Source organism: Glycine max, chromosome 18 (genome assembly GCF_000004515.6).
Source record: "Glycine max cultivar Williams 82 chromosome 18, Glycine_max_v4.0, whole genome shotgun sequence".
In the NCBI taxonomy this organism is placed as follows: Eukaryota; Viridiplantae; Streptophyta; class Magnoliopsida; order Fabales; family Fabaceae; genus Glycine; species Glycine max.
In genome coordinates, this window is record NC_038254.2 from 49,563,439 (window position 1) to 49,579,049 (window position 15,611).

A 15,611-nucleotide genomic window follows, 5' to 3' on the forward strand; every position below is an offset into this window, starting at 1 on the left:
CAAAGTCAAAGAATGCTGGCATAACCTTCAGCAGTAGGGGTCTTTGAAATATGAAGTAAGGGCCTGCAGAGAGGACTTGGTTCAGATCATCCTCAGACTCAAATTTAAACACCACTCAACCACTTTCATGAGCTGAGTATAAAAACTTGACTCCCCATTTTTGGCAATAATCTAGCAGAGCTTTCTTTCCTGGGAAACGGCTAGCCACATAGCCAATAAGGCTATGTCCCCAAGCCTCTTCCAGGGGTTGCAAATCAGTTTCTTCCAACAGCACTTCATCATCAGAGGATGGAGAGGAGAACTTCATTCCAAAACCTTTGGAAGGGTTTCTGTTATCTTTGAACAGATTGACCTAAGGAGTAAGAGTCTTATTGTCGTCTAGCTGTGGTGATGACTTAGAGCCACATGAGTGAGATGAATCATCATCAGTAGTTGAATCATTGTCCCCTAAGGTGCAAGAAACCTTTGGGGAAGATTCAGATTCAGTACTACATTCCGACAAATTATAAAACACTTGGTGTGCGACATCATCAGTTTTTGCAGAATTTGTCCCTGCCTTTTTTACGAGCACCTTGCCTACAAGATTATCCTGTGAAGCAGTATAAGCATTCTGATTTGCTTGGACAACATCCAAGCAACCAGCCAGACCAGAAGTAGCAAATGTTTGGGATTTACCTGAACCTGAGGTAGTACCCTTCACCATAATTTGTTTTGCAGCTGAGTGCGATTGACTACCCTTGTTCTTTTTCATCAGAAGCAGTTCAAGCTGGCTATTACAGGTAGTAACGAACTACTTCATAGCCCAAGATGAAAAAAAGTGATAGGACACACAATTGGAAAAAATAAGGAAAAGTTTTGGAGACCGAGACAGTCAAAACTCCCCAGGATTAAAAAAGGAACCCTAGCGTTTGTAGAGAGCAAAGATCTACTCCATCGGTGACTAAGCCATTGAGCAGCACCCAAGGACGGAAGAAACCTAGGTTAATTCAGTAGCCTGACTCTATTATTTGAAAGAGTATTGGTGTACTCACCACTATTAATTAGATGTATGTGGGCATCCATGGTTAAGGGGTTTTCTTCCCAATATTATGATAAATAAATAAACCCAGCTTAGCATGAGGTCCAAGCCTCCGGGACGGTCCAAGTTGCCCTATCTTTTTTGGGTTGAGGACCCATTTAAATCTTATTCAATCATTCAAGTTTACATCACGCAATGTCTTTATTTCTATTTAGTTTCAGAAAAAAATAATAAGAGAAAAGATAAATTAAGAAAAATGTAAGATAATTTTTTAAGATGTTAAATTAGATAAAAAAAAATTATTTTCTCTTATTTAGTTGATGATATATAATTTGATATTTTTACTATACCAAATCAATTTTTTATGTCTCTCTCTGCAAATCAGGAAGATCGAAAAAAGTTATAAAAAAACGATGGTTTATACCATCAAAAATTATTTTAAATAAAAATAATTAAACATAAATCACGTTAATATCACCATAAATATAATAAAAACTAAAGACAGGATAACATTTTTTAATTATTAATATAAACTATAGATTTTCATTGTTCGGTTTCCCAACCACGTGTCAACGAAAAGAAGCAAAGAGAGAAAGGAGTTAGGAAACGTGTAAAAGAGTTGGCCTAGTAATTTTAGAATGGAACAAGCAGCATCAAGTGATGTGAACGTGTCTTGCATGCAAATTGGTCAATATGTGTCACTCAGCTCCTAAATGTTCGGGAACTTAGAAATGGTCTCTTGTATAATAATGTGCCACAAGAAACATACACCATTTTTATTATTAGCAAACATTGAAAGATGGCACAAGTTGTTAAGCCACATGAACCTAAGACACAGTCATTTAAACTTTTGAGTGGTCATACCATACCGGCTGTTGGATTGGGCACATGGAAGTCTGGTTCACAAGCTGCCAATTCTGTGATCACCGCCATTGTTGAGGTAATTACACTACTTTCACTTTTAAGATTGTTTATACATTTTATGGAACATTTGGTTCACTTTTGGGTATGGTGTGTGATCATTATACATAGGTTAATGAATTAAGCTTTTGGATAAAATGAGAATCTGTTGATGGAGTTATTTGAATTGACAAGAGCTTTTTTATCCCATGAAATAATTCATTAAGGTGGTGTTGTATTGTATGTTGAAATCTATGGATAATGTGAAAAGAAGAAAATAAAGGCACCCAAATAAAAATTCTCTATTAATCTATGGAAAATGTTGGTATCTTCCATTAACAACACTAGATTTTTGTGGAACAGATCAGGGTTAGTGCTGCAATTAAATTCCAAAAAGAAATTATAGATTTAAAGAGAATTCTTAACTTCAATATTCCCTTCAGATTTTTTACATCTCCTTGTGGATCATGAGTTTCTCATTTTATTCTACTTGAATAAACACTCCTTTTACCCCACATTCAGAAGCCCAACTTTAAAAGAAGTCTCTGCATAATTTTTTTAGGATAAAGGTTAAATATGTTTTTAGTTTCTAAAATTGGTATGCTTTTATGCAAATGTGTTATATGTATAAACAAGGGACCAAGTGACTAGAGGAATTTTTTTGTCACAATCATTTGTGAAGGACGGTGACTATGATACATTTTCACAAGTAAGAATCCAAAAAGAGAATTTATTTTTGAAGGATTAAAAGCAAAGATTTTCCTATGGATTCAGGTACTAAAGACATATTTAACCAAAAAACCAAAAATCTAGTTAGTTTTTGCCATTCTTGTGGAGCTGGGTCTCACATGATCTGACTTTGGCTGCAGGCTGGTTACAGACACATAGACACTGCTTCGCAGTATGGAGTTCAAGAGGAAGTATGATTGTGTTTCCTAATAGTTTAATTTGATTTAAACCACCATATTCCCCATTCTTACTTATCCTAATTATCTATCAACTGATAGGTTGGACATGCACTCCAATCTGCCATGCAAGCAGGAGTGGAAAGGAAGGATCTATTTGTCACCTCCAAACTTTGGTAAAATAACCTAATAGATGTAGCTCTACCAACTCTTTGGGTGACTATGCTAAATTCATTTGAATAATGTTGCTTCAACATTTGAAAGAAACTCTCATGGTAGTTTGTGTGTGTGTGTGTGTGAAATTTTGAATCTACTAGGTGCACAGACTTGACCCCTGAAAGAGTTAGACCTGCTATCAACAATACTCTTCAAGAACTCCAACTTGACTACCTTGATCTTTACTTGGTAATGAGCTTATATTATGCTTAAATTCCATCTTTTTTGTTTTTTTTTTTTTGCATGTGGTTTGATATGTGTAGTAGTAGACAGGCTCTAATGTATAAAATAAAATGCAGATTCATTGGCCATTTAGATTGAAAGATGGTGCCAGCAGACCCCCCAAAGAAGGAGAAGTGTTGGAGCTTGACATGGAAGGGGTGTGGAGAGAAATGGAGAAGCTTGTCAAGGAAAACCTTGTCAGAGACATTGGAATATGCAATTTCACTCTTACAAAGCTAGATAAGCTGATGAGCATTGCTCAAATTATGCCTTCTGTCTGCCAGGTGAAATTATATACCGAGAAATATTTTTTGTTTAAATAAAAATCCCTCAAACTTGGATCACTTCTAGTTTTGGTCCTTTAAATTTAAATTTGTTTTTTTAGTCTCTGAATTTCGAATACTTCTCTTTTTAGTCCTTCGTGATTGATTTGTGGTGGTTTGTATACAATTTGTGATGATTTTTTTACTATATGAGGGGTCTAAAGAGGGCATTTTTAAAATTGAAGGACTGAAAAACAAATTTAAATTTAAGGGACTTAAGCCAAAAATGACCTAAATTTGAGGGGAAAAGACATATTTAAGCCAAAAATGACCTAAATTTATGTTTCCTTGGAAGGAACAATCCCAAAGGTTGAGTATTGGATAATGGACAATGGTACTCCAATACCACTTGTTTTTTCTGAACTTGTGTGTTTGCCATTTTGTTATAGATGGAAATGCATCCTGGATGGAGAAATGACAAGATGCTTCAGGCTTGCAAGAAGAATGCCATCCATGTTACTGTAATCAACACATTGCTAGTTTAATTAGATTTATTTTGGTTTTGAATTTTTTATGACAAAGGGCCATGATTGAAATGCAAAAATTGGTGAATAGGCTTACTCTCCACTGGGCTCATCAGACGGTGGAAGGGATCTGATCAATGATCAAAAGGTTGATAGGATAGCCAATAAGATGAACAAGAATCCAGGGCAGGTGTTGGTGAAGTGGGCCATCCAGAGAGGGACAAGTGTCATCCCCAAATCAACCAAGCCAGATAGGATCATGGAGAATGTCAGTGTTTTCAATTGGGAACTTCCAGAAAGAGACTTTAAGACCCTTAGCAACATGCCCGATCAGGTAGGCTTTTTAACATTGAGTTGGTACATGTTAGTCTAGTAGGAAAAATGCAAAATACTACCAAACACCCAAAAAATTTGTCATTTTTATTGACTATTAGATATGAGGGGTCCCTAGCACTTGACATTATTCAAAATTGTAATGCATATAGTTCATTACTTTTAGGGTCATATAACATATTAGTGATACATGAATTTGAATTTGCAAGTGTAAAAATGTCATTATTTCAAGCAAAGATTAAAATCTTGAAAGTGAGTAAATGTATAATGTGATATCCACTTTATATTTTTCCCTTCACATATTAATTACTCTATTTATCCTTTCATTTGGACACTGCTGCACTCATTATAAACAATGTGCATTTTTCTTTGGCTACTATTGCAGAGGCGAGTTCTGGATGGTGAAGACCTCTTTGTGAACAAGAGCGCTGGGCCATTCAGAAGTGTTGAAGATATTTGGGACCATGAAGATTAGTCCACACTTCACACATGCACCTAACCACACTTTGTTTATCTCTTTTTCAAGGCACTATGTAATAACTTGCATTTCTCGAATGTTCTGTATGTGATTTGATACATTAGAAGGTTTTTTGAGTCTAAAGTTATTATGTAAGTGGACAAAATTTAAGAGAAATGTTTTTGAAACCACCACAATTAACCAGGATGGACACTAGTGCACACTGACCAAGGGCATTAGACACTTCAAGAAAAAGCAATGAAATGAAGCCAAGGTGTGTTCCTATGACTCATAGGCGTAGGCAAAAATACCAAAAAAGGGTCACTTTTACATTTTATTTACCAAATAGGGGCTATTTTGCAATTATTTACTTGGGGGTTTGTTTTTTTTATTACAAAGCGTCTCCCAGACAGGCGCTTCCATGGAGTACGCGACACGTGGTACGGCGCGGCGCACTAGGGAGCAGCAGAGTAGCGCCCCTGACGCGGGCGCGTCTGGTAGCGCCCTGCCGCTGGGCTGGGCGCGACCGGTGGCGCCCTGCACCAAGCGCCTAGGGAACAAGGGCCTGCCCCACCCCCACACCCTAGCCTCTTCCCACACCCCGTCTCTTTCTTGTCACACCCCCCGGCCTCTTCCCCCCAAAATTGTATATTTTTTTTTAATTTGTTTATCAAAAATTTAAATTTTGTTTCATGGGTCAAAGACTGGTTTAACTTATTTTTTATATTTCCACACCCCACCCCAAAATTTTAATAAGATTATTTTTCATCCCCAAAATTTTAATAAGATTATTTTTCATACACTTTAAATTGTATATTTTTTAATTTGTTTATAAAAATTAATTTTTTTTTCATTTTTATTATTAGTATTATTTATTATTTTTTTATTATTCTCTCTTTTTGAAAAGTATATATAAGTACATTTTTAATAAAATATAAATAAATAAATACTAATAATAAAAATGAAAAAAATTTTAATTTTTGCTTAACAAATTAAAAAATATACAATTTAGAGTGTATAAAAAATAATCTTATTGAAATTTTGGGGTGGGGGTGTGGGAATATAAAAAAATAACAAATAATATTAATAACAAAAATGAAATAAAATTTAAATTTTTGATAAACAAATTAAAAAATATATAATTTTGGGGTGAGGGTGTGGGAAGAGGCTGGGGGGTGTGGGGGGACAGGCGCTTGTTCCCTAGGCGCCTGGGGTCGCGCCTGGTGCAGGGCGCCACCAGTCGCGCCCAGCGGCAGGGCACTACCAGACACGCCCGCGTCAGGGGCTGCTGCTCCCTCGTGCGCCGCGCCGTATCACGTGTCGCGTACTCCATGAAAGCGCCTGTCTGGGGAGCGCTTTGTAATAAAAAAAAAACAGACCCCCCAGGTAAATAATTACAAAACAGTCTCTATTTAATAAATAAAATGTAAAAGTGACCCTTTTTGGTGTTTTTGTCCATAGGCGTACGTAAAAAAAAATGTGGGGCACTTGTCTAATGTTCCTAGTGGTATAATATTAAAAATAAAATATTACAGGGCACAGTTTGAAGTTATGATTCTGAAAAGTGCGAAATTATAGATAAGAGAGGAATGTTTAAGGTAACGTTTTTCCTCCATATGGTCAAAAGGCAATCATTTAAACTCTTTAGTGGGCATGCCATACAAAAGGAATCAACATGCCTTAATTTATAAAACAAATATATAAAAAATAAACGAAATCCATCAGTTCTTTTCTTGAACTCTTGTGGCCAAAAAAATTCATGGAACTTGTTATACAATGAGTGTTAAGACCATTTTGGCACATATTCAGATCACAGGCAGAATATGGATCCAAGACAACTGCCACTGGAGTTTACGTTAGAAGTCATTCTTCACAAAAAATATTCAATCTGTAAAACGGATAAGACATAAAATCTTTTCATTGATTACAGTCATATTGGTAAATAATTAGTCAATTGTGTCCCTGCCAATGTTTTGAGAAGGCACCACCATTACATCTTTTGAGGTATATGCTGTTTGGTATCTTAAAAATTGAGTGAAATTAATGTTAAACATAACTTTTCATATAAAGCTCATCATTAAAATCTTCACACTCATTTCAAGGGAGTATATGCTATTTGGTATCTTAAAAATTGAGTGAAATTAATGTTAAACATAACTTTTCATATAAAGCTCATCATTAAAATCTTCACACTCATTTCAAGGGAAACACATGATCCTAAAATCTTCAACCCCTTTTTCCCCCTTCTAAAATATAAAACTTGAGGTCCAATTTGAGTGTTTGACCACTTATTAACTTCTCAGAAGGCCCTTTGTAAGTGAACTTCAATTCAACTTGGTGTGTAGTACTTAGATGATTGCCGTTTACTCATACCCCTAGCAAGGCGAGGAAGTTTTGATAAAGAGTTGGCTCGCTCTAGCTCCACCCCAATCTTGCCATACACAGTTTCATTGTCTTCATTTCTAGTGGACTTAGTGCGATTCAAGTGCTTGCTGCGCTGTCTACTCTTTCTACTCATGTAGGATTGTGAATTTAACAAAACAGATTGTTCACCCAGAAACAAGCATATGGCAGCACAGTCATCAACCTTGGAACCAGGATACTTGTATCTCCAGGCTCTAACAGCACGCTTCACTAACAACTTGGCTGCAATGGACCTCCTTGGTGCTGAAGCAACTATGTTTATCACTTCACTGTTAGTGAGCACATCCCACACCTGTAGAAAATAGAAACTTTTGGTCCTTCAAACGCATGCTTGTAAAAGAAATTTACTAAACGCTTATTTCATTGCTTGCATGATTTTTGTAAAATATTTGCATTGGGAGAAATATATGAATTGAGTGAAACAATAACCAGGAATATATAGGACAAAACTTGTATACAGTTTTTAAAGTATTTTTGGTGTTGTTCTCTAACTAGAAATGGTGTTTCACCTTCGTAATTTGCATAATAACGGTTTGCATTTAAAGGTCAGCATAGATTACTAAAGTGAATCACCGATTCTGATTATAGAGCATAGATTACTAAAGTGAATCACCGATTCTGATTATAGAGCTGCACGAAAAACTGTATCTAAGTTTTGTCCTAATATGTACTATCTTGATTATAAGCAAAAACAGACATACTTCACAATTAAAAAAATTAGTTAATTTTATTAAATTGTGTCATTTTCAATTAAAAAATAAATATTTTTCAAAATTATCCTGCATTAGATTATGTCATTTTCAATTAAAAAATAAATATTTTTCCTAAACTATCCTACGTTGGAACTTGATAGCATAAAAAAAGTCTTTGCCCTTATTAAATGAAGGCTATTTTGAAGAGAATCTCATTAAATAAGACATAGATGATTGAGATATGTTTTTATTTGAAATCAAAAAATAAGATACTTTTGTTTGCTTATATTCGGGACTTGAGGGAGTATTGTTTAACTTAGAATATTCAACATCAAGTATGCAAAGGTGACACTGTAATGTTATTACTTACCCCATCAGTTGCCAAAACCACAAATTCATCTTGTGGGGTAATTTTTCTGTAAAACACATCAGGAACTGAGATGAGGCCATAATCTTTGAGGCAAAAGTCCCCAAAGGCTCTTGACATGGCTAGTCCAGGGCAGTCATCATCAGGCATCCATATTCTGTACACATCTGGTTCTTCTTCTGCTGCAAAAACTCTTCCTTCACAGTTAACAATTCTTGAGGTTTCACCTGAGAGAAATTGAAGAACAAAAGCTGGTTAAACTCAATACTTGATGGACTAGTAATACTTGGGAATTGAAGCCAAAACCAAGACCTACTTGGAATATCTGGTTTCAAGTCAACAGTGAGTTGAACAGGAATGAGTTGGTCCCTATCCCTTGTGCAAAGTACTGCACGAGAATCACCCAAATTGCCAACTATCAACTGGCCACCCTGAAAATTTTCGGTGGAAAAGTCAAAAGTGATGCATGTAGTTATTTCAATAGTACAAAAGTGTTTCACTTGTTGGTAATGCTATTGTGAACATGTAGAAGTTTAGTTTTACCTGTTTAATTAATGTCACAGCGGTGCAACCACTGCAATAGCTGTCAGTGTTAATTTCCTGAGCAAGGTACTCATCCATCTCATCGAAGGATTTCAGCAAGCATCCCTCCCATGAAGCAAGGGACATGTTGTGGTTATTGTCATCGTAGGCATCATCAAAGCTGCCAGTCTCTGCATCATTGGCATCATAGTATTTGATGGTCTTCTGCTGTGAAATTTCTATTGCTGCAGACAGTTTTGAGGGTAGATTGTCACGAATAAATTGTGAAACCTTGTGGCCTAGAGGACCATGACCATCGAACACACCACAAAAGATCACATCCTTTTCTCCAGTATAGTCCTAATAATGTACCATATCAAACATTAATCCAAGCCACATGTTTCATCAATAAAAAAAGCGTCATGCTATAATAAAGACCATAGAAGGGAGACATGGAGTAACTCAATTCTTTCATTATTAGAATCACAAAGTAAAAAAAAAAAAAATCAAGGCCAGAAATGGCCTTTAAACAAGAATCTTGGTAGCCATTCCCCTGATCCAAGGGAAGATCAATGCAACTTCAAAGGAGTGTATGCAGGTTTCTTTTCAACCTTTTTATCTTTGTTTCTACCTTAAGTCCCCTGCATTAGTAGGTTCACCGCATCTGAAGTATTGACTACTTTGGCTCTTTTGAGCCTTATAGTTTTGTCTTTAAAAGACGTCTCCGTGGGTAAAGGAAGGACAAACTTTTTTTATGTACCAGAACAATCTTCTTCATAGATTATCTTAATATTTGGCTTAGAGCAAAAAATAAAAATAAAAATTATTATGAATGGTTGAAATTGATTACTTCCAAATCATGACGATTATCACACTGCCATTAAAGATTGGCAAAAAGTACACAAATTAAAGGATCAAGCTATGAAGGACAAAGTGCAGACAAGGATATATTCTTACAAACTTCAAATCTGTATCCGGCAAGTGACAACCAATTTTCATGTTTTTAGTTCAATAAAATAAAAAAATAAAAAAAGCAGAGGAGGAGAAGACACAGGACATGGGTATAATAAATTCATGTTGATAGGATAGTAAAGGCAGAGAAAACCGAATACATAACATGAAAAGCCAAAGAATAAAGAGGGAGAAAATGTGGTGAGCAAAAATAACCCATAATTGTGAAAACAGGTAATTACTTATATAATAAACAACCTTCTAATGAGAATCATATCCCTTAAATTCACCAAAAAGTCGATGATTAATGAAATGAAAACAAAAGCCCGTGATGAAAGAGACAACTATAATCCAGGCCACAAGAATTGATTGAAATCTTTAAAAGCCAATAAAGCAAATTACCAAAAGAACAAAAACCATCAAAATTAATAAAAATAAATCCAGAAAAATCAAAATGAAAACAAATACATGGAGAAAGAATCATACCTCCCAAACTGTCATTGCATCTTGGTTCACACCTTTCTGACCCTGTTGTGCGTACATTGATACAAACCTAGAGGAACCTCTTAACCTTACCAATGCTCCACCTTGTTCAAAAGACACATCATTCTCATGTTCATACTCATATTCTCTATCACCCATCTCGCTCTCCACCTTCCCTCGAACCGAAACATCGTGGCTGCAACAGCCTCCCATGTTGGGAACCCAACAACAACGATTTCCAATGAAGAAAACAAGGGCACCCCACGAAATTCCAGGGAATACCCAGATGATATTTTGGAGAAAACAAGCGAGGAAGGGAAGAAAAATGGAATTTTTTTGAAGGAAGGTATGAAGGGTCAGAATTCAGAGTGATGAAGAGGCGTGAAAAGGTGACGAAAAAATAATGCATAGAGAGTAGAAGTGGAAAAGGCCAAAAATGCATGGAAGGAGTTGAAACATACACAAATGGAAGAAGGATAGGGAAAAGAGGTTGTCATGTTGAGACTAAGGCTGAAACTATGCATATTATTGTTTGTTTCTTGGGCACCGGTTTTTTTGTTGTCTGTTTTCTTTTTTCTTTCCTCGTTTGCAAAAGTCAGAGTCTATATTATTGAAATAAAAAAGAGAAAGATTTAAGTAAAAAATACTTTTGGTCTAATAATGAATTTTGATACTACATTATAAAATTATTGACTTTACGGTCACTGTTTTAAAAAAATTATAAAGAATAAGATCATTATTTTTTTGCTGATTATAAAGAATAAAATCTTGTTTAAAGAATTTGAATATATTTTCACTCATACCAACATAATTTTTGTATATGCTTCTAATATAATATTTCTTAAACCGTGAAATAATTAAAATTTATTGTAGATGGAACGGTCAAAAATAAGAATTAATATTATGATTTTATTAATAATAACGGTTTATAAGAATATTATTTATTATTTAGAAGAAACATAATATCTTCTATTTATATGTAACTAATTAATATGATTAACTTATATAAACATGCAGCCCTGTGTATTCTCATACACATTTTCATCACTTGTTATTTCTTTGTTTCTCCTATTTTAACAGTGACTTTAAAAGTAATTATTATGGAATTTAATAATTTCATTAAATTATTTTTTAATTAATTGATGGTGACCCTAAATTAAATTTATAAATAATTACAAAACTTAAATAAATTATAATTGAATGCTCACGAGAAATGGATCAAACAGTTGAGGGACTTTATAAAATAATCAAGATGGTTATTACAGAATAAAGTTCATTTAAAATTATTTGTCTTTAAAATCAAATAAATTTAAGATAATTTCAGGATAGATATATCATTAATTCCTCATTTTAGAAATAAGCGCCTACTTTTAAAAATGATTTTTTTACTGCAAAAAAAAATGGTTTTGTTAATAACTATTATACCATCTTTGAAAAAATCATCATTGTTTTAACTTGTACTAATATTTTGAAAAATTTTGTTTAATTATTTGAGTCTCGGAAAAATTTTCTTATTAGGACCTGATTCGCTTGCAGTTCTGTTTTCCTGTTATCTTTTTTCTTTAACAAAATATATATAAAAAAAAGACATTTTTTCTTATTTTTATTTCAATATATATATAGAACATATTATATATTATATGAGAATCATTTTCTTATTTGAGAATAAAAATATAAATATCAATCCTTAAATTCAATTGAAAAAGTGAGATTAAAAAACTCATTACTGTGTTTGGAAATTAAAGAGTATGCGATGCACGTATCTTTCTTCTTCTTTTTTTCCGCATCAAAGCCTCTTGTTAATGGAGAAACTAATATTTTTTGCTTTTGGTAAGTTTGTAAAATAAAAAATGCTCATTTAAGAATTCTCTTATAAGCAGTGATAGTATTTCCATTGTTACACTAACAACGATTACGACAACGTGAAGGCGCACCACCACAATCAGTGGCGGCAGTGACGGATCCCCTGGTTAGGGGTATGGGAATAATTATTCCCATAAAATATTTTTTATTAAGATGAAAGTAAATAATTATAAAAAAATTAATATTAATTTCATTTTAAAGTTTACTATTTTTAATTTTTTATTATTATTTTTAATAATAAAACTTATATAATTTTTTGTTTGCGAAAAATACTAGACTATTTTTCCAATTTATGCTCATGAGAGTGAGCATGGTTCAACATTAGATGATACATACTCTCCCTTTTGTTTGAGAAAACTCCACCAGCATAAAAGGCCAAATTTTAATTCTCTCAAATTTTTCACACAAGTTGTAGATCTTCCCCTATGATATGGTGTATTTAATACACATTGAGGTACAACACATAAAGAAGAGCATATGACAAGTGTTCAAGCTACAAGATAATTTTTTTATTAGCTAGTGAATTGTTTGATGCATAATGCACAATACAAATAAAATTAATAATATAAAATTTATTACAATACTTCTTTTAATATTAATTATTTAAATAAGATAATAATAAAAGTGGTAATAACATTCATAACAATAATAATAATAACAACATAATTATGACAATAATGATAATAACAATAATAATAATGGTGATAGAAGCCGCGACCATGATAATGAAGTTATAATTTATATTATATTTTTTATCTGTCATTATTAAATATTATAATTTATATTGATTAATACTACTACATTTTAATCATGTCCTAATTGTAAAATTATCCTTAGTGAATGTAATTGTTAGTATAATGTTTATTTTCTTAACTTCAAACCAGTTATAAATTTAATCACGTGTTGCGTTATCCCGCTTGAGTCGACTCTTTTCTTGACACTAATAAATTTTAAAAATGAATAGCAAATTAGGAAGACATAAGCATTAATGCAATGCAGAGATGGTGACTTCCCATTGAATGGTGTTTAATTTGATGGTACATAGACGAGTTCAAAGTGCAGAGCCCACATCACATTGCTTGTCCACTGAGCTGCAATATCGATCTCTGACTTGAATGGGATGTTACTTTTGACACAAGAAAGTTAGCGTGGACTTCATTCTGCGCATGATGTTGAAGAAAGTTAGAATTCGGCAAGGCTTGGTGGGAGTAAATAACTAGTACTTTAGTTTCTAAAGTTTAAGATATTTTTGGTTCTTGTTATTATGGTAAATATTGGGTTTAATCTCATAAAAATTATTAGTTTTAATTTTAATCGATTTAAAAAGTTTTAAAATAATATTTATTATTATTTTGTGTCAACATGACTTGTATTTAGACACCTTTTGTTATATGTCATGCTAGAGTAATCACTAACATGGTATACCTTGTAACCAACTGATGGGTGTATACAGGGATGGCCTCAGCTTTTTCATCATGTTTCTTAGAGTATATATTGTACCTCTTGTTCTTATACGAGTATACAAGTTTTTTTTGGCCAATTAAAAAAAATAACATGGTATAAAATATTTTTTGTATTTTACTTGGGTTCAATTATCTCTGATATAAATAATATTTTATGTATCATAAATGTAATATAAAAATTCAGAGTATACGACTATAGATTTAGTTGAAATGTTTGAGCGAATAAAAATTTTGTTAAATTTTTGTTTTAATTGTGATCATAGGGTTGATTACTTTTTCACGTATGGATTAATCACTAAGAAAAAATTCAACTTATAGTATGGAAGGACTTTGAAAAACGGCGTAGGACCGTTTATGGCCTTAATTAATAATGGTGGGTTCATGAAAAAGGTCCAACAATCCCACTTGCGAGTTTCTGAATAGTCAATGCTCATAAGTGAACTCATGGATTTATAAAAGAATTTCACACTTGAATATCTTTTAGTGGAGTGGGCAAGCAAAACAAAAATTATATATAAAAAAGAATTTCTATACATAATTGTCAACAACCAGCATTACTTTTTTTTTAGTCTTTCTTAGGCATGACAACCAAAATATGTATTCGTGGCATACGCTCGAATTTGTGTTTTAACTTTGACGGGAATATTCGAGTTGGTCAAGTACGTGTTTTCAGATTATTCAACTTTTTTAATAAGGGGCGGGATGAGAATGTCACTACTCGTTCATTACTTGTTTCCATATACGATTTGATGATGAAATTATTAAAATTTTATTTATTATTTGTTAATTTTATTTTAGAATTTTTACATAATTTAAGATTTTTTTTAATGATTTTTGTAGACAAATATACTGCAATGAATTTGTTGATATATAAGTAGTTAAAAATAAATGTGTAACAATCAATTTTTATTTATTCTAAAATCAGATTTTTAATATAATTTTTTTAAAAAAAAAACCTATTTTACAAATTTGAATCGATGACAAAAATACTCTAACGAGTACAGGGATGAGATAACAAATTTCAACCAGTCAAGTATCAAGGACGAATAGAAAGATATGTTGAGGAGTCGAGTCAAGAATAGGGAGAGACAATACCCATCCTCACCCTGCCTATTGTCATATTCACTCTTTCTATATATATATATATATATATATATATATATATATATATATATATAATTTATTCTATAAGATGATATCACGTGACAATCTCATATTTATTTCTTCCAAACATATTAAATGAAATTGTTTTATTTTTAATTCAAACAAATATTATTAACAATTGAATACAATCCATTAACATTAATATAATATATTCATATTAATAAATTAATATAATAATCAATTACTAATAAGTTAACTATCAATCAGATACGAATACATAAATTAATTTGACCAATTTGTATTTTATGAATTGATATAATGTCATATGAAAAATGTATAAAGAAGAATATTGCAATATTTAAGAAGAATTGATACCATATTATATGAAAAATATAGGTGTTTGATTGATAATCAATGGATGCATATGGTAGGATCATGACCATTCATTTCAAAACCAAAACAATAAATCAATAAGATATTTATTTTGTTAATTAATTTTAGGGTAAATAGTCACTTTTGTCTCTCAATGTGTAATTCACTGAAAAATGTGTTCCTGAAAGATAAAAATACAAAAAAATTTAATCCCTAAAATTATAAAAAATGCGACAAATATTCTGCCATTAACTTCCTTCTGTTACCGTTAGTAAAATAGGAGGGACAAATTTGTCGCTGAAATGATTGCCAGCATAAGGGCATATTTGTCATAATACTTTTTTGATTTCTCGTCTTTCCACTCCGCTGATAAATGCGTCCCTAAAAGATGAAAATACAAAATTTAATTCCTGAAAGTATAAGAAGTGCAACAAATATATCCGGAATTTAATAATAGATTGTAACTAATTATTATTATTATTATTATTATTATTATTATTATGTGTTTATAATTTACTATTCTTATTTGTTT

The 15,611-nt window shown here is 32.5% G+C and overlaps 2 protein-coding genes across 3 annotated transcripts; one reads left to right on the forward strand and one right to left on the reverse strand.

Annotated features, from left to right (window-relative positions):
• The first annotated feature begins 1,742 nt into the window (after positions 1-1,742).
• Positions 1,743-4,982, forward strand: LOC100816064 (aldose reductase). Its single transcript, XM_003551537.5, has 8 exons — positions 1,743-1,958; positions 2,788-2,838; positions 2,926-2,999; positions 3,141-3,228; positions 3,339-3,545; positions 3,974-4,045; positions 4,140-4,382; positions 4,767-4,982. The coding sequence occupies exons 1-8, from the start codon at positions 1,818-1,820 to the stop codon at positions 4,854-4,856; spliced, it is 966 nt and encodes a 321-aa protein (XP_003551585.1). The 5' UTR covers positions 1,743-1,817; the 3' UTR covers positions 4,857-4,982.
• A 1,966-nt stretch (positions 4,983-6,948) lies between these two features.
• LOC100816587 (probable protein phosphatase 2C 65) lies at positions 6,949-10,871 on the reverse strand. 2 transcript variants are annotated; one of them, XM_014770304.3, is made up of 5 exons: positions 10,281-10,871; positions 8,865-9,203; positions 8,638-8,752; positions 8,325-8,548; positions 6,949-7,554 (listed from the first exon to the last, which is right to left on the reverse strand). In XM_014770304.3, the coding sequence occupies exons 1-5, from the start codon at positions 10,488-10,490 to the stop codon at positions 7,168-7,170; spliced, it is 1,275 nt and encodes a 424-aa protein (XP_014625790.1). In that variant the 5' UTR covers positions 10,491-10,871; the 3' UTR covers positions 6,949-7,167. The 2 variants fall into 2 exon arrangements, with proteins under 2 accessions (XP_014625790.1, XP_040867641.1); XM_041011707.1 differs by lacking the exon at positions 10,281-10,871 and adding an exon at positions 9,801-10,153.
• Positions 10,872-15,611: the final 4,740 nt, after the last annotated feature.